This window comes from Astatotilapia calliptera, chromosome 12 (assembly GCF_900246225.1).
Source record: "Astatotilapia calliptera chromosome 12, fAstCal1.2, whole genome shotgun sequence".
Classification (NCBI taxonomy): domain Eukaryota; kingdom Metazoa; phylum Chordata; class Actinopteri; order Cichliformes; family Cichlidae; genus Astatotilapia; species Astatotilapia calliptera.
The window spans coordinates 15926957-15946304 of record NC_039313.1 but is presented as its reverse complement, the minus strand read 5'-3'; the positions used below and the strand labels follow the sequence as shown (position 1 = coordinate 15946304).

At 38.9% G+C, this 19348-nt stretch overlaps 1 protein-coding gene across 2 annotated transcripts; it reads right to left on the bottom strand.

Moving 5' to 3' along the window:
* Positions 1–9106: 9106 nt before the first annotated feature.
* ndc80 (NDC80 kinetochore complex component) lies at positions 9107–17739 on the bottom strand. 2 transcript variants are annotated; one of them, XM_026188640.1, is made up of 17 exons: positions 17621–17739; positions 17062–17160; positions 16622–16705; positions 16157–16283; positions 15791–15963; positions 15525–15627; positions 15290–15376; positions 14994–15087; positions 14401–14501; positions 14160–14304; positions 13687–13892; positions 13283–13432; positions 13039–13128; positions 12832–12924; positions 12446–12576; positions 10760–10862; positions 9107–9430 (listed from the first exon to the last, which is right to left on the bottom strand). In XM_026188640.1, exons 1-17 carry the CDS (start codon positions 17626–17628, stop codon positions 9302–9304), a joined length of 1923 nt encoding a protein of 640 aa, XP_026044425.1. In that variant the 5' UTR covers positions 17629–17739; the 3' UTR covers positions 9107–9301. The 2 variants fall into 2 exon arrangements, with proteins under 2 accessions (XP_026044425.1, XP_026044426.1); XM_026188641.1 differs by lacking the exon at positions 9107–9430 and adding an exon at positions 9660–9771.
* Positions 17740–19348: the final 1609 nt, after the last annotated feature.

The window sequence follows — 19348 nt, the reverse complement described above, 5'->3', positions numbered from 1 at the left end:
GTAAATCCACATTACACTTCTCTCCGTGTCTGTATATCCCTGATGTTAAAGGGAGGAACCTCTCGTTTCCTCCATAAACACCTCAGTGGTATGCAAAAGATCTGCAGTGAGGATGTATGATTTTTTCAGCCTTTGTAACTCAGGTATAATTTCTAAATAAGAATAATAAGTTGTTGCAATTTGTTAAATGGGCATTAAGGAAAAATTATTTAATTTTTTGTTCAGCTTAAAAAGAAAGAACTAGAGATGAATCCATTTAGCCACTGAAGTCAGTCTATTTGTGTCTGTAATGGGTGATGGATTGTTCATTTCATTAATCTTGGATTAACCTTTATGAAAGCAATCCACTCTACTTCAGTAAAATAATGTAATACACTAACACAGAATAAGAACTGCTAAATATTTTTGTCAAAGCATCATACTTAATAGGAAACTGATTTGACACAATTAATGAGTGTTAAAACAAATGTAACAATCTAAGTTACTGTGTTTTCTTTCTGGATATTTCTTGAACTATTTTAATTTTTTCTAGGTTAGCCTTTTATTGTAGTTTGTACAGCATCTGGACACAAGATCAAGCACTGCTTGTGACTACTATCAGCGAATTCTGTTACACAATGCTGCATGACAAATTGCTGATCTGCTGAATCTCAGCTTACCGCTGGGACCAGGCTTTGAGTCCTCAGTGAGCAACCAAGCTGAAGCATCGCAACAGGACAATGCTGGGATGAAACAAACTCCAGCTCGTGGATTTTCTTGTTAACCATGTTTCTTTTTTAAAACTTCAGTTTTTAGTCAGTGACCTCCTGTCTTTGAGTGAAGTTTGAATCATGGTAGAAAAATTTGCTCTGGACAGCTACACTTCTTCCGACAATAATGGCTTTAAGTCACATCTTCAGGTAACCTAAACTGGTACACGTGGACCCTAAATGGCTAATGTGTCAAATTCAGTAGAGATTTACCAAACATAAAAATGCATTGGTGTCTTTGATGATTTGTTAAAAATGATTGTAATATTTTAAACTAAAAATCTTACAAACGCCTTTAATTGTTAACCAAATCATTGTCCAAACCACAACCCTAACCCTAACCCCAGGAGACTCAGACAATAATACACTCAAGACAAGGAGCGGAAGGGAAACAGGTGAGAAGACAGCAGAAGACAATTAACCTAATAAATCGACTGCTTTCAAAATAAAACAGGAAACAACTAAACAAGGAATCACAAAGAGACATATAGACTTAACATGACACAGGTGGATACAAAGATGGTTAAATTAATTAACAGATCCAGATAAAAACTATACTAACATTAACGGAAACCAGAAAACAAAAGCAGAAAGAACTAAAGATGAAACACGCTGTCAATACCATAACAAGGAGCTCCAAAAAATACAAAACCTTGGGTATAAAGCCCAGAGCTAACATAAATATATTGCATGTAAATAACAAGAAAAGTTGATTATTTCAAAAAATTTGCAAATTTGCATCAGTCACATTGAAAAGTCCCCAGCTTGCTCAAAGTTATTGGAAACATGTAAAGGAAAATTACAAAATGCAACGGTAGGAAGGGGAAGTTTCCTTCTAAATCAATGCAACATGTGTTTGATTGCTTTGTAGAGACATTGTCATATTAAACAGGTTGCATTTAATATTTAACAGAAAGATTTATACATACATACACTTGTAAATACACATTTTTGTTGCTATAATTGGGAAGAAATTAATTGGTCTAATGCATTCCTTTTCCCCTTATGTCAGCCTTAGACTGGCCTAGACATAACCTTAACCCTAAAACCAAGTCAGGGCCGAAACAGCACTCTTATTAGGTGCAGAAATGTCCTCCCACTGATCTTCTTAAACTGCTCATCACTAAGATAATGGATGGCTAACATACTAATACAGACATGTATGAGCTGTACTCTTGTCTTCTAACAAAAGCCACAACCACACTCTAAGCTTGAAGCACATGGAAAAAACAACAGCAGAGCATGCCAAAAGTTGACATACAGTACCACTGGACCATATGTGCCTACATAAATCTACTGCTCATCACGAGGCTAAAACAATATGTGCTTCCCAACCAAGCAAGCATTCTTCCGCCATTGCACAAGTGTGTCCTCATTTTGTCCTTTATCAGGGAAAGAGAAAACGATATGGACTGCATTTGCATTCATTTTTAAATGAAATTTAAAATGAAGTACATATTACATATATATTCATATATATTTGACCTAATGGTCACCCTTTTATGACAATGTTAACCTCTACTAAACTGACTAGTAGCAGAAAGTTTGCAGACAAGGATAGTTTCAAATATCTTCACAATATTATGATCACATGTTCACATCACCCTATTTGCACATTTGAATGCTGTGCATACATTTCATGTTAAACACAAGTGCTTGTGCAGAGCACAAACTGCACTTTAGCACATGAATGGAGAGTAGACTTTTTTTTAAAATACCAAAAATACTACTGTTAATAACAGAACTTGTGATCAAATCCAAACCAAACATTAGTGTGTGAGATCCCAAAAATACCTACACAAGTATTTATAAGCCTCTGATCCCCTAACAGACATCTGTTTCCCCCCTGAGGTGAGCGGACCCTGAAATGTATCCCACTAAGCCAGAAAATGACTCACAGAGAGCCAGCAGTTCAAACCTCTGACTCACAGCCCCTTTACAACCTTTCATAGCCTCAAATGACCTTCTTGTGACCCCTCACAATGCCTTAATAACCCCCATTCAGGCCTGAGTGAGTCAGACAAAACTGATGGAAATTTGATCTGTCATGCCCCCCTCGCTCTGTAATTCACTCACACTGTCAACTTCTGACATGAAAATCTACATGCAAGCGCTCAGACATTCATCATGGGCACGCGCACAAACGGAGACACACGCTGACTGATGACTAACTGTCTGTATGAGCGATACATTTCTCTATATGAATATAACAGATGACATGATTATTCATGCTTTGATTTGCTTTGGTTGCATGATACAGTAATGGCAATGGTAAAATGGCTTTATTTTGAGAATGCCAATTCAACAACAACTTCCTAAATCCTTACAAATCCTTCCTTACAATTTGTTGTACTTGGTTGTATAATCCCAGTAACACACCAAGAGATATATTTACAGATATATATACATATACACACACATAGTGTGTAAATAGTGGATGAAAAGATGCAGTAAAAGCCCTTTTTTATCCCTGTACCTTGAAGTAAAGTGGTTTACGTCACTACGACGCAGGCAAATATTCAGATGATAGTACAAGAAGAGAAAACAAAACATTGATTCTGGCATACAGAACAGCAGCGAGGGTCTAAAAAACAACTCCATCACACACTGACAGGAAAAAACCACTGGCTTCTTCAAGTAAAGCCAAAAAATAATTTTAATTCCTGTTTTTTACCGTAGTTGAGAAGAGACTGTCCAAATTCTGATTTTATGGAAGGCTTTTTTGAGTTTTTGCATTCATGCTTCTGAGCGAGAGGTATTCACTTTGTTGAAAATGACCAATATCACATAACCAACTAGTTATTCCTGTTGTAGTTTTCTATAAAAATGCAAATTAAGAAGGATATAGCCTCACTTAAGATGACATTTGTGTCACTCAGACCTAAGCAGACCCAGTAGACCCACAGAAATCACAGAATATCATTGACCACCAGAGTCAGAATATCTAAGTGTCACCTGCTCTTCTTTGATTTTTTTTGTTTAATCTCTAGAAGCTTTATGTATGCCTTATGCTTTGACTAAAAACATCCAGACCTACAGTCAGAAAAAGTTGAAAACACACACATGATGTTGTATCCTATCATGTTTAGTACACGACCTAACATCCTGATACGCAGAACAGCACTTGGTGTGAAGTTCACGAAGGTTTGCAGCTGTTCTTCTCTTTCCTCTGCATGACTCTGGCATCACTGTGGGAAACATTTTCTGCCTTATTTTTGTAGATAAATCTGCGGTGGAGCTTCCATACTGTGGACACTGTAGATAAATGGCTGTGACACGAAAGGAAAACATTTGAGGACCGGCTACGTCGAATAATGAGCGAGCTTAAATGGAAAAACCTGCTGCGTCTAAGCTGGTCACTCACTGAATCTATTATACAACGAAAGATATCCTGATTGTAGCACTTCACACTGAGGCTGAACACACGGGGATCTGTCGTCACACAGTCAAGTCACACAGGAAGCTGCCGTATTGTCGCCACGCTGTCGTCAAGAGAACCGTAACAAGAAGGAAGCGCCCTCACACGTGCACATGGAGCCGTCTCCTCCTATCATGACAGGCTGAGTGAAGCCCTGCTGCTCTACACAGCTCTCTCACCACCCACCATTCACCCAACTATAAAAGACTTCGTCACTGTTGAAGAGCAAGTTTAGTTAAAGGTTTTGTTAATCAGGTACAGCAGCAAGATTGCGTCGCATTTCCATAAATGTAGTTGAATCACAAAACTGTTTTAATCCATACAATGACTCATCCTACAAAAACACTGGATCTACGGTTCCCATCATCTTTTTAATAGATCCACCCTGACTGGTAAATTCCCACATCTTCCAAACTTAACGCTTTACTGTGTAATATATGATATCACCAGGGTCATTTTCTCTGACTTGCCAAAGTCCTCCAGCACAACAGCAGAGAGAAATTATGTAACAGTTTTCACTGTTTGAGAAGCAGAGCTAAACTCAACAAGTATGAAACATTCCTCAGAGATATTAATATGATGGCATCACGCATCACACATCCGTGATGTTAATCTCCCACTCCACCGCATCCCAAAATGAATCTTTTGGACTGATATGATGGATCCTATTGCCATTCTCTCACTGTCATGCTCAAGATTTGAGGTTTGTGATGTGTTTAACTGGTACACTATCCCAGAAAGGGCGTAGGAAAAGTTGTACGCACATTTTCTAGAGCCGTCCACTGGACCAGATTGGAGTGTTTGTTGGGCCAATTCTGGCCCCTGGACCTTCTGTTTGACATCCCTGCTTTAGACTATTCTGGTCGATACTTTGTATACTTGCGATACCCTTATGGGGACAAAATGCCTGCCGCCACGAGTTTGAAAACATTTTTGAGACTCAAAATGTGGTTTTAGTGTCAGGGTTACAATTAGGTTATGGTTAGGTTTAGACTAAGGGTCGGGGTTAGGCATTCATTTTTGATTTTTAGGGTTAGGGTAAGCAGATAGGGAAAGCATTACGTCAATTAGACAATTACATGTCCCCACTAAGATATGAAAACATGACAGCGCGTGTATGTGTGCGTGTGTGTGTCTGTGCTTTGATGGAAATAATTTTCATCCCTGTGATTACTTGCAATAAGGATACAAGTCAATAGAAACTACAATATGAAAAAAATCTTGTTAAAAACCACAGACAAATTAGGAGCAGCACAGTGAAATACTTCAAATAAAAATTGGCCAGAGGTTTTCCAGAGTTGGAAAACTACACTCCAGATGAAAATGCAGCACACCTGTCCGCCCAAAAACATTTTGTACGCAAAGCAGCATAATCTACATTACTTCTGTGTCTGCCAGTAAGTTCCCATCTATAATTAATTTCAAATTCACGTAGACAAGACATTAATCATTCTCCAGGATGCTAAGAATAAACTAATCTTAACCACGGCCCTCCTGCTTTATATCTTTCAGCATTTCAAGCACATTACAAAACTGCTCAAAGAAGCAGTTTGTAAAAGGAAAATATCTCACGCACTACACTTCACACCAACAAAAGCTCATGTAATTATTTCTGAAACTGGTTGTGTTATTGTTATTAGAAACTGAAGATAGAAGGTAAAGTTTGTCTTCCCCCTCTGCATCACTACTGCATGCGTCTGCCACACATATATAGCAGAAGTTGATTTGTCTACTAAATCTGGAGACAATTAGCCGCTGGAACAGAAATCAAAATGCCAGAGCTAGTCATAATATAGGTCTAAGGAAGACAGATTTCAGCTACAACAATGGTGTTTTGACAGGGAGCAGGGAGAAAGAAAAGAAGGGCGAGCTTGCCTGCGTTTTAAGGCAGAGCATGCTTCTTTCTTTCTTTTCCCCTTTTCTCAGCACCCATTTCCCCACATCTGTAGAACAGATCATACTAGTGGCGGATGGATGAGAGTAACCCCTAATAACACTCCACATTAACACCTCAGTGCTCTGCTCCATCTCCAAGTCTCTGGTATGATGAATTACCTGCTGGAAGTCTTGTACGACTTGCGAAGTAACAACACACACCTTCTATAGGAAACACCAGGATAACCTTTGTATTTCCACACCATCGTATGCAATCCTTCTAACATGTCTCCCAAAATCACAGGCCCTGTGAGCTAGACACAAACACACTCTCACTGAGACAGACAATGTTGAGCTTTAGCACTCAACCCAGGTTACATTGACTTCCCCTGTGTGAGAGCCAGGGCATACAGTGTATTAAGAATTCATGGGGGATTTGCATCTTTGACTGCAACAATCCACGATAGAAAATAGGTCGACACAGGTTGAGAGCCACAGCCAGTAAAGGAGTAAACATGGATGCACACGCATACTCACGAAAGCGCCACACAACGCATAAAGAAGCATGAAAACAAACACAGAGCACAGGTTTTTGCAGAGAGAGAAGCACGCAAATTCCCACGCGCCGAGTCATACGCACACACATTTGGGCCACCGCGTACATCCCTCCAGGGGAAGAAAGATACACAAGTCATGACATTCATTCTCTCACACATGCTAAGACGAGTCCTGTAAAATGGCTTTTATGGATGCCACCTGTCCGTATGGGATCAGATAAACACACCGAGGCCTTTCATGTTTAGTTGAATTAAGCCTCTGTGACTTTCTCTCCGCTACCTCGCCCCACCCAACACACACACACACACACACGCTCAGTTTGGGATTGTTTCTGCAAGCAGTGGAAGTTATCCATCACATTTTTCATTCCCTCTCTCCATGGAGCCCCTCACAATCACCTCATCTCTTCTTATCACATCTGCCAAAACATTTCTCTCACGCTTGCTGTGCTGAAGGTTTTCAAACGTTCCCTTCTACAAAAACCCCACCTCTGACTTTACTGTATTGACACGATGTGGAGTTTCAGGGTTCGGCGTCACCCCAAATTCCGTGGATGATACTTCAGACATCTGTGCTGTTAAAGGGTGGCGAATTTTTGGGCGATTGCAACAAACCATTGTTTTAATTTGTGATTTTTTTTTAATGAACTAGCCATCACTCAGAATTAGAGCAACAAGTCCAAAAGTAACACACACAGATGCCACCTCCTTTTTTCAGCAGCTACAGAACCATTAAAGTTTTTCACTAAAACACCCACAAACCAGGAACAACACATGCAGCTTCGGTTTCACAACAACATGAGAACTGGAAAAAGATGTGCGTGTGTGAAATCATAAATCAACACCAACATGTGCAGCAAGGGAGAGTGAATCAGAAAAACAGACATCTTTATTTTAGAAGGATCCTTTGAGTCTGTAAACGCTAAAGCTTTGAGACAGTTTGACAAATCCTGGATCGCGAGCGATATTACACCATAGAAAAAGATTTTAAGCTCCTCAGAATGTGTTTTCAAAACCTAAAGTAAACCAGAATTGCAGTTTGAAGTATGCAGATTGCCACAGGGTATCTGGATTTAATATCTGGACTAAGTATCGATGCAAAAAAAATAAAAGTAATATTTGGATGCCAAGTATGTAGTTAATTGGAAACAGGTACATTAAGCTATGCTGACCATTTCTGGAGAAAGCAGTGAAGAGAGATATGTACCACTTCCTGTTTGTGTCCTCACTGCCAACTTTGCTTCAGCATTTGCAATAAATGCTTCTGCCAGAAGAGCAGAAAATGTTCACTTCAATAACAAACGTTTCATTAACTAATGATTCAGTCAGTTTTGGCTTTGGCTGATAATGTGGAACCTAAATACATTAATGTGCTCGGTAAAAAATAGAATAAATGAGTCTGACACAAATGGAAACTATTCCTGATGTTTGTCCATTAACTAATTATTTCCTGATCCGACATCTGACTGGAAATTCACCGCTTTAAAAGGTTTGTAAAATAGAAATGTATCCAAATAAACAGAGTACGCATGCTCATTTCCTTATCTTATCCATATTAACCAAAAAAATCGATAAAGACTTAACATTACTTAGATTTGTATTGAAGAAATTGCCTTTACACAGTGTCAGTGTTTCTGAAGCGCACTAGAATATGGAGGTAAGAAATTCAGTTTTTCCACCATTATATAAAATCATCATTGTTTTAGTGATCTCCTTTTTCAGTCAGGCGAGAAGCAACTTGAAACATTTGAGCAGCTGGTGTGTGCTGCCATCTAGTGGCTTCAATACAACATAAGTTCTGAGGTACATGATCGCAATGAGGACTAAATTCTACATGTCGATTACAGATTCAGCACAGGACAAGCGCTACATTTCTTTTCAATTTTCATCTTTTATTATATCAAATATAACTTAAGAGCTAAAAGTTTATTTGCAGTATCGCAAATCTATATAACCCCCCGCCCGATCCCAACTATTTAAAAATGTCAATTGTTATTTTAGCTGCTGCTCTGTAGTTTCAGCAGGGATGCATTCACAAATCATCACATCTCTTGAGCTACAACTTTGTTGTGGGACTCAAGCAGGTTGTCTTTGATAAATTATAGCCAATCATAACACAGGACATTATCTCAATGTGCGAGACCGGAAACAACGCGATGCAGTCACACATGAAGCGAGACAACTGATCAGTCTGGAATGCTGATCAGGCTGTGTTACAAGTGAGATGGAAGACATTTTTCTCCTTTTGGTAGGTTCTACGATAATTATCTAAAAATAGTCAATTACTGTTTAAAAAAAAAACCAAACAAACAAAAAAAACAAACAAACAAAAAAAAAAAAAAACCCTCAACAAACAAACTACAATAATAAAAAAAGTTAGGGGTTTCAATTAAGCTTGACTGTGTACATAACATTTATATAGAAAGACAGAACACGCAAACATATGGTAATACACAAACATGGATAACTACTGAGAGAAAAAAAAAAAAAAGAAAAAAAAAACACAATAACTTGGAATCTTTTTTTAATCATTCAGATTTGTAAAAATGTGTTAACCCATTTTATATTCTTTGTCAAGTTCGTCAAGTCCAAATGAATAACTCCATTTCTCTGTTGTCCTAAGATCTGAACACTCTGAAAATACAAATAACAGGAAATCCAAACACTTATAATCATCTCTGCTTGCCATCTTCATGCCACCTTTATACATTTTTTGCCTTGGACATGAAGTCCTTAAGAGTTTCCTGGAGCTTCTGAATGGCAGCCTCGTCTTCTTCAACAGCCTTTGAGCAGATCCGCTGCACTCTGCTGTGCAGATCCTCCAGGCATTTCTGTTGTAGAGGAAGCACAGGAGACAGCGTTGAGGGTACAAAGTAATATGCAGCATAAATATTGCTGCATTTTTTTTTTTTACAGATTCACATTAAGGCCTCAGCCATACAGGCCTAGAAACTGGTCGGCAACCCTGGCAACCCCCCCGTTGCCATAGAAAAATGTGTTTTCGACGATGCCTGCAAGTGGCCATTTCCAGAAATCTGTTGCAAAGAAGGTGCTGCACTACAAACCTGCTTTTTTCCCCCCCAGTGGATTGCTGTGACTGCCTGTAGTTTGCATGGAAGATGCCAATTTATACACAAAAACTTGTTATTTACGCTCCAAGCTGTAATAAAACCTAAAAAAAAAAAAAAAGTGATGCAAACTGAAAAATGAAGAATTTAATCTTCAAAGCAAAAGCTGTGCATTACAGCTGAAAGCAACATATTTCTCGATGTGCAGCTTCTTCTACATTCACCATTGCCAGTTTGCACTTTTCAGTTTCATTACAATTTGGCAAATAATGTAAGTGTTTCCACACAAGTCAGCATTTTTTGCTGGGTACCAGGGGGTCACTGATCACACAGATCTCTAGGCTTGTGTGACTGGGACTTGGGACAGCCATTAAACTCCAGCAATCACTGGCAACCTGCTATGGAACACACATTTTCCCTTTCTAGCCATATGTTGCCAGATGTTCACTGACTGGTCTCTCTAGAATTGTGTGATTGGGGTCTACAGCTTTAGACTTCTGCCAGAAATGCACATCCTAACTTGCGTGGTAACCGGAAACTTATATACCCACACCTAAACCTTCCACACCATTGCAGTGGTTGAGGTATGCGTTGACCCAACATGTAGTTGCATTTTTCAGGAGGTGCACATCAGGTTATGTAGCAGGACTAAAATGGGGTTCCGGTTATGCCGAGAGTTATGATGTAGATCTGATGCAGAAGTATAATTCACGTGTAAGATATAAAAGTATTACAAAAATACAAATTCAGAAACACAGATTTAGATAGTTCAGTTATTCTATACAGATTCTTTGTAGTTGTACATTTTTTTGTTATGCATTTAGTACAAATCAAATTGAAGTTCAGTATTAGTATTATCCATTGTTATAAATTTAAGGCACAAACACTTCAAGTATAATCTAATCTGTCCTATAGCTGTGATGTTTCTGGGGAAGAACGGCAGGGAAACCTAAAATCAGAGTGCTTTTGCCTTTTACTTTGATGTAAAATGAATGTTTTGTACTGTCAGAAACTCACAGCTTTGTGTAAATTTAAGCTCATGTCCTGAGACACTCTCTTGTGGAGAACAAGAGAGAGCTGTAGGAACGTTACCTCTGTAATTGACAAGTGGTTGGCAGCTGTGGTAAAAACAGACGCCAGGTTGTTAGCGACTGTTCGCCTCTCTTCATTGGTCTCCTGCAGCACGAGGTGGTACCTTGTGACAGAAACAAGTCTTAAATCTCATCAACTGGAATAAACAGACACATCATTCACAATAAAGTTCACCTTTGTTTCATTAAATGATGAATCTGTATTTTCAGGACTACTTGTGATGATTTTGAATATATAGAGATATAAAATGTGACGTCATTCAGGGGTAAAGCGGCAAAGGATTCTGGGAGCGAGTGGCAAGCGGTACTAGCGCACGCAGGCTTTCACATGAAAACAGTCACACAGCCATAAAAAGAAACACAAAAAAAAAAAAAAAGGCAAGAAGCTGTTGTATTATTAACTACAATAGCCGGTCGCATGACAGCCACAGGAAGCCGACGGATAAAGAGATCGGTTGTTATCGGATTACATCGTGGAAGAGAAATTGTTTAAGCCACGTTTCCGAAGTAACAAAGAGCCGACGGATGGCCTGGATTGCAGCCATTCAAAGACCAAATATAACGTCCCAGAACACTCCAGCTCACATGTTAGTCTGCTCCAAGCATGTTTTGTAGTAGTTATTACACAATTTATCATAACATAATTGTCGATGTAGGTTACAAATAAGTCTTATATTGATTTGAATTGAATTTGTTGTGCTATGCTGCTTTGTTTACTGTGGCTTTGTGATCCAGAGTGGGCTCCCTCTATCAACCTGGGTCAGACGGAGTGTAAAGCTGCTACCACAGTGAGATTTGATCGGGGGGGGGGAGAGAGAGAGAGAAAAAGCCCCACATATATGTGCCCAAGTGTTGTATTGAAGCAATCAAGTGATGAATAACTGTTTTCCAGTATGTTGTTTTGCATTGTTTGTTGTTGTTTGTTGTTGTTTTTTTGCATTGTTGATTAGTTTTTTTACCGAAGCAGCTAATAAAGCACAATGGAATACAATGCCTCTTTCTTGTAAGATTCTATAATAGAATGAAACAATAATGCCAGTTATAAATAAAGACAATAAATTGAATGAATTACAAAACACTCATTTTATTTCTATTAGATCTGAAAATGTTGTGTAATACTACAACCTGAAAAGACAAATAGATTGCATTTGCCTGGACAGGAGATAAAGGGAAAAAAAATTAACAACAGCTGTGAAATGGAATAGTCCAAATCACCTTGCAACCTGCTTGTTGCAGGGGTCTGAAGTTACTAAACATTTTGTGAGTGTATGCACTAAAACTTAGGACCATATAATAATAAATATGTGTGTGATGAAAGTTGGGCAGCACGCTAACATCCTTACTCCACTCTGTATGCTCGTATGGGTCTGACCCTTTCACTCCTTTGATTTTTTTCCTCATACTTTTTTTTTGCCTTTTCGTCAAGTCTGTCTTTGTATGGACCTGCCGTGTTCTCTGTCGTTTTGTAGATAACTGTTTTGGGGCCAAATAAAATGCAAGTAGGGATTAAAACCGCAGAATTAATGATTACCGGTGCTGGAAATACTAGCGCTTGATGCAGTTTTTTTGATTTTGTTGCCACGGGTACCCACAAAGCAATGCGCGAAAGTCACGTGGTCTGTCAATCTCTATAGCAAGAAGAATCTTGAAGAAATAGAAATATGGTACATATATTGTTGTTGCTTACTGTTGCTGTGCTGCTTTCAGCTGCTGCACAGACTCGTCATAACCATAATTAACTTTCTTCTCGAGAAGTTTACGGTGGTTTTCCACAGACTCCATCTCTGCCGCCCATTCCTGTTCTTCTCGGGCCAGCTCCTATACAAACATACAACACGGCAACATGTTTATGAAAAACTACTGTGCATTTTCTTCTTAGGTTGTTGCCCAGGAGAAGAAAAAAATATTTCCTCCCTCTCCTAGGAGAAAGTGTCTTTTTTCCACTATGAATGGGTTTATTAGTTTGAAGCGTTGATAGCTCTTTGGGAGTTACAAAGCTATATTTTATTAACGTGGGTATAATTTTGTTCAGTGGAAACTTTCACTGTCGTGTTGCAGAATACGGGACAATACCTGCTTTTCTCCCTCCAATCGTTCGTCTAGCTTGCGGATCTGCTCTCTCAGCTGCTTCAGATCATTGGTCTTATCCGTGATGATAGAATTTACCTAACAGACAAAAATAACACAAATTATAAGTGCTGCCGTGCAAACAGGTTAATATGTGACTACTTCACAAATACCAGAAACAGATATGATACAGCACTATCAAATTTTTGTTACCTGTTCACAAGACTCCTCCAAACTGAGTTTCATGTTGGTTAATCGACTGTTCTCCTCCTCAACATCTCCAACCAACTTTCTTAGTTGCATCTGATCAGAACAATTACACAGAAACACCATCATGTAAAGCTACAACCTGAATATGGAAGTATATTTAATTAGAGGGAAGTAAGTTGTGTCTGGTGAATTTCTTAAGATTTGCTCTTGTAAAAAGCTGCGTAAACAGAATTTTAACTGGAGTCACCTGTATCTGTGTTTTACACTGAACCATGCTGCCGGCTCCGCATTCAAAAGGCCGGATCTCGAAATCGTGACCACAGGCGTTCTCTGCAGAAATCGGTATCAGCTTCAGTTTACGTGCCAGCTTGTGGTACTCTGCCAGCTTCAACTCTGCCTGGAACACAGACGATTGGTGTTGATGGAAAAGAAAAGGAAGAAAAAAAAAAAAAGTAAAAAACACAGATACTGTTTTTAAAATGATGATGAATGTTTGATGTCAACAGTCTACCCAGACTATAAAATGGGTAGAACACTGACACAGATGCACTAAATAATATTTTCCTAAAATGTAAACATTTACTCAAAACCAGCTAACCAAACAGGACTACAGCTGCCCCTCTTTGCACATATACAAGATGTAAATAGTACCTTCTCTTTCACTTTGGCCAGTGCAATCTCTTCATTCCACTTATGCTGCTCAGCGTTCTCCAGAGACTTGGTGAGACTGGAGATGGTCTGCTGAAGTTCCCTCTTCTCTCTGTTGATCCTCTCAACATCAGCTGGAGTAAACTTCTGATTTTGCAGGAGGTGCTGCAGTTCATTCCTCTCATGTTTCAGAGTTTCCAGGTGGCTGACTAAAAACAATACCCAAAAAATGTTCACTATATGTTTAATATTCAGGAGTCAGTAACTCCCACTGACCACACCACTCTTATCTTACCTTCAATAACCATCTACCACTTTGAACCTGAATACTGTGCAGTCTTTGCTTAATTTAAGTAACTCTAAAGACAAACATTGTTAAATTGACTAATCCAGATATAATCGCATAATCACAGAATCCAGTGCTTTTTGCCAAAGACGTGGCTTGCTAACATGGTTAGATCAAATGTGTTATTTACTAGAAATCTCCAGCTCAGCATTCAGTTCTGAGTCTTTTTTCTCCAGGTTGTCTTTAAAAGAATCCAAGCTGGCACGATAGCTCTGGAGTTTCTTGAGATCTGCCTGCAGCTTCATCTTTTCCATCCTCTTCGTCATAAGACGGTCCTGCTCAGGAGGACACAGAACACGTCAACACAACTGGGTACACAATTCATTCCAGCCTAAAGACAAAATACTGGGAAAAAAAGGAAAAATTATTACAGTCTGACTCTCCTTCTCCAGTTTTTCAACCTCATCAGTAAGGATTCTGTGTTTCTCCTCCATCGTGACCAGCAGGGCCTCGTCAACGTTGTAAAGCTTCTCTGTGAACACAAGCAAACACTATCCTCGTTAAAAGCCTTTCAGACAGCACTTGGTGCAGTGCATTAAAGGGGATAACAGGCAAATTAAATCAGACACAGTTTTTGCCTTTTTGTAGGTGCAGTCTAGACAAATGTCACTGAATTAAGAATACCACCTGGGTTAACAGGAAAATCAAGGCCAAATGCTTAGCTAACCTGAGTACTCATGTCCCCCAAGGCCAAGTATACTGTTGTGAAGTTTAAAGAAGATCCATAAAGAATGGTTAATATAACATTTTTACCAATTTTCACATCATTTAGTGTGACCTTTATCCAATTTTCACTCAAATAAAAGAGCTCAAGCTATTATTGGTATCTACAAAATCTAAAAATAATATCTTGATGACTGTGGACACCAGACTGCTAAAAAACAGACAGAAAAACAACCACAGACAATTACATATTCCCTCCTTTTGTATGGAGAATAATTTTACACAGAGATGTTGTTCTTACTCAGTTTAACGAGGAATGCTTCATCTTCTTCCTCAAATGTGTCATCCCCTTGCATGAACTTGGAATATGTCTCAGCTGTGTAGTCCAGGAAGAGCTACATATGAAGAAAGAACATTAAGACAAACTTACAATATAATAATCACACTAGCTTTGCTGAACAACACAGACACGACACATGATTGGCTACAAAATGTACAGTGCCAGTAACTATATAAAGTGGGCTTACACCACTTTCTTAACCTGTCAGTATACATTATTTTATTTTTCATAGTTTTCACACTGTAAAGTTCCTGTACCTTGTTAAACTCAGAACCTTCTTCAATATTTTCGCCTTCATTGAAGTCACTGAACAGCAGCTCCTGTTTGCTCAAACTCCAGTTGATCTGATGCAGAAACACATTAAAAATAAAGAAAACATGCTGACCTTTAGCTTCCACATTTTCTTGTGGGGCATTTGATATTTAGTGCATGTGAACTTTGTTTTAAACAATAACGATCCAATGTACTTGGAGATTTAATGTCATTTCTCACCTTGACATTATCAATAAGCCACATGAGAGCCCCCAGAGCCTGAGGCCAGGTATGGGGAGCTCCAACAGAATACATGGAACACTTTGAGAGAACGAATGGGTACCTTAAACAAGATGCCAAAACAGAGCAAGTCAGGAAAGTTTCTTAAACTACAGAAAATGAGACAAGATATTTCATAATATATCCTTTAACTTTTTCTTTTAAGTGTGGGGAGGGGGTTTAACAACAACAACAACAACAAAAGCTGTTAACAGTACACATTTTACCCCAAGGTTTTAAAGAGAGCAGGAACCTCCTCTTCAACTTTTGAGTTTGGCATCTCAAAGGTTGGGTCTAGCTGGCAGTAGATGAATTCAAACATCTTCACAAACTCCTTGGTGGATGGAGACTGGAGGGTCTTGGATGACAAAGTGCCCGGGTAACCCTGCTCTGTCAAGAACTAGATCATATGAAAGAAATACACTGTTAAAATACAAACTAAAATTTATTCTGCAATCATTTAAGACCCCTTGTGTGGTAAAGTTATCCATCAGAGGTGTGGTAAAAATGCTAAGCAGCTAAATGAAATAAGGTGCATGTTGCAGTCCCTTATTTCACAGTCCACTTTACACAGACACAGTTTATGTTTTTACCTCGTGCAGCTGCCTGATGCATTGCTGAACATAAGACTTATCGTGTAGAGGTCGAGCATCTTTTATCTTCTCAGTTCCTCCAAACCCTGACATGGTGCTGTTGCGAGGCATGCCGACTCCACTAGTCCTATTAAAATGTCAAAGAGCAGTTTTATTTTTTAATTTACAAAGGGAGTTACAATATATTCACACTTAAATCAAGGCATTGCAGAGAATTGTTTTTGTTTTTTTAATGAAAAAGCATAAATATATTTTTTAAAATTTAAGATACGTCAGTCATTTTACCCTGAGTGGGTTAATTAACTTATTCCACTTTTTACTTGTTTTAGGAACGTTTGTAATCTTCATTTTATTTTCAAATTTCTAATATCTAAGCTAATATCTAAGCCCAATCACCTGAGGATTTTACAAAAGTAGTCATTTTGTAGCAACAGTGTAACCGAGTTTTGGAAAATTCAGATATACCTCGGACCAAAGAAACTGGTCCGTCTTTCAGAGGTCCCAGACTGCGGTTTTGGTATGTTGAGCTTTCCAAATGAAGGCTGTTTACTGAGAAGAAGAAAAAAAAAAAAACTTGAATAATTAATTTGCTAATACCTAGTGAGCCATCTTTCGTCATGAGTTAATAAATATAACTTCCCCATCCCTGCTTTACCCCATGTATACAATATCACAATATCAATATTATATCATATAACCCAAACCAGTAAGTCCCAGTCTGTCACAACGCATTTCTAAACAGACTGTGTGGTCCAAATTAAGCCATGTTAATTGAATGTTGTGGAGACAACCCCTTATTAAAAGCATTGGGTTACAACAATCAGCGGTTTATCAAATAGATGAGTGAACTAAGTAGTGTAATTGTAGAGCTGAATTTATTACAGGTCAAGTTTCTTTAAACAAACCTCTGAGGCGTCGTATACATCAAGCTCATCCTGTTGCTGTCTTGCACTCGCAGCGACTGCTCCGATGGTCTGTTACCTTTGACTCGACTCAGCCTTACACTGGAGAAAGTATCACAAAATGGGAACATGTTTTATGAAAGACACTCCAGTGATTCACAACTGTTCGCCGAGTACACAACACCGCCCATTAAGGAGAGGATGTTGGCCACATTTGTAAATGAATGACAACTCTCCGTTAAGGTTGACATACACTTCAGGAACGTAATGAAGTAGCATTGTTTGCTAACTAGCGCCGTAACTTCTGTAATATTTCAGATAGTCGAAGTTCACTAGACCTAACCCAATACAACGAATACGTCGTGTTTTACTCGATAAATAGTGTTATAGTTGTGAACATTGTTGAATTAACCGCTGCGACAACGTTTAAACTAACGGTCGCTAACGTCCGCAAACAATGACAGCAAATGAATTTGAACTTCGTTAGCTTAGGTGCCCAGAAACATTATATTTTGTCAGAATGTTGTTTGGCACTTATTTTCTTGGCCAAAGTTTAACTTACCGCTCCATTTTTTGTCACTTGTGTTTACAAAATGAACAGAACTTCCGAGCAGATTTGCTCACCCCGCCAAAAAAACCATATAAATACTGGAGGGTGGTGACATCACAGCAGTACGGAGAGCCATTTAGTCCAAGAAAGTTCCGCTCGGATTGATGCCGCGTCTATGGATTCGATCGGATTGGGGAACTCCAGGCCTGTCCTGCAGGTTTTAGATATTTTAGATGTAGACACGCTCAAGGTGACATACTATAGTTGAAAGTAAGCATCAGCATGGGAAAGAAAGGTGCTTTAAGTGACTCCGAACGGCATGATTGATAGTGCCAGAAACGGTGCTCCGTGTTTCAGAAACAGCTGATCTGCTGGGATTTTCCCGCAAAACCATCTGTAGGGTTTACAGAGAATGATCCAAAAAAGAGAAAATATCCAGTGAGCAGCAGAGAAAATGCCTAGTTCATTTCAGGTCAAAGAATGGTCAGACTGCTTTGGCAACAGTAACTCTTGAAGGCAACAGTAACTCAAATAATGCCTTGTTACAAGAAATGTATGCAGAAGAGCAACTTTACCAAGAAGCCACACAAAAACCGGAACTGTTGTGGATCGCGGCAAACGGAACTCAGTTCAACTCAATATTATTTTTTTCTATTTACAAGCTTGTTGGTATAGACAGTCTATACAGCATAGGTTACACACTACAGCAGAAGACAACACCAGGTACCACTGCTATCAGCAAGAACAGGATACTAAGGGGGTTACAGTTCCCAAGGGCACAAAATTGGACAACAGAAGATTGGAAAGGGCCTAGGCTTCCCCTGATGCATCGAGTGTTTCTTCTTTACTCGCTGCATTTCACTTTCTGCGTTTATTTAAAAAACGTAGTTATTATAGATTACAACACGACTTGACTCTCTTCCATAGCGTGCCGTTTCTCGTGTCCCCTCCACTCATCCCCAAGTGGTCTGGCAGACAGCTGCACCTCCTTGAGCCTGGTTCTGCCAAAGGTTTCTTCCCATTAAAAGGTAGTTTTTCCTTCCCACCATTGCCAAGTGCTTGCTCATAGGTGATTGTTGAAGTTTTGTCCATGTTATTGTAGGGTACTTTCCTTACAATATAAAGTGCATTGAGGTGACTGTTGTTGTGATTTGGCACTATATACCGGTAGATAAAGTTGGTTGTCAGAATTTCTGATAAAAAAAACCCCATGAAAGCATGGAGCTGTCCTGTCTTTTATCAAGTGTTCAGGATGCTGGTAATGTAATAGTGTATAGTATATTTTCTTGTCACCCTTTGAGCCAGTTTTTACCACCATGGTTTAAACACCACAGCCTACATGAGTACCGCTGCAGACCATGTCCATCCCTTCATGACCAGTTTACCACTTTCACCAAAATAATGCACCAAGTCACAAACCCAAATCATCTCGAACTGCTTTCTTGAACATGAGTTCATTGCACTCAAATGACCCCTACAGTTAGAAAATCTTAATCCACAGAGTACCTTTGGGATGTGGTGGAATAGTGTATATATGCTTATCAAATGTAAGTACAGCAGCACTCTCATATGCATGTAAAAATGCTTCATTTGTACATGAGGATGAGATCTAAAAAATATAAGAAAAGTCCTCTGACAACTTTCGACTCTAATACTTAAGTTGCCTGACAGGTTTGTATAATATGATTCAGCAAAATCAAAAACTATACTATAAATCACCTTATGCACACTTTAGGAAAA

What these genes read in the sequence shown, in the direction of transcription:
- ndc80 (XM_026188640.1), bottom strand. An exon ending in GATTGGAGGGAGAAAAGCAG is followed by an intron (nt 12,577 to 12,831) that starts GTATTGTCCCGT and finishes ATGTTTGTATAG; the next exon opens with GAGCTGGCCCGAGAAGAACA. An exon ending in ACCACTTGTCAATTACAGAG is followed by an intron (nt 9,431 to 10,759) that starts GTAACGTTCCTA and finishes CCTCTACAACAG; the next exon opens with AAATGCCTGGAGGATCTGCA.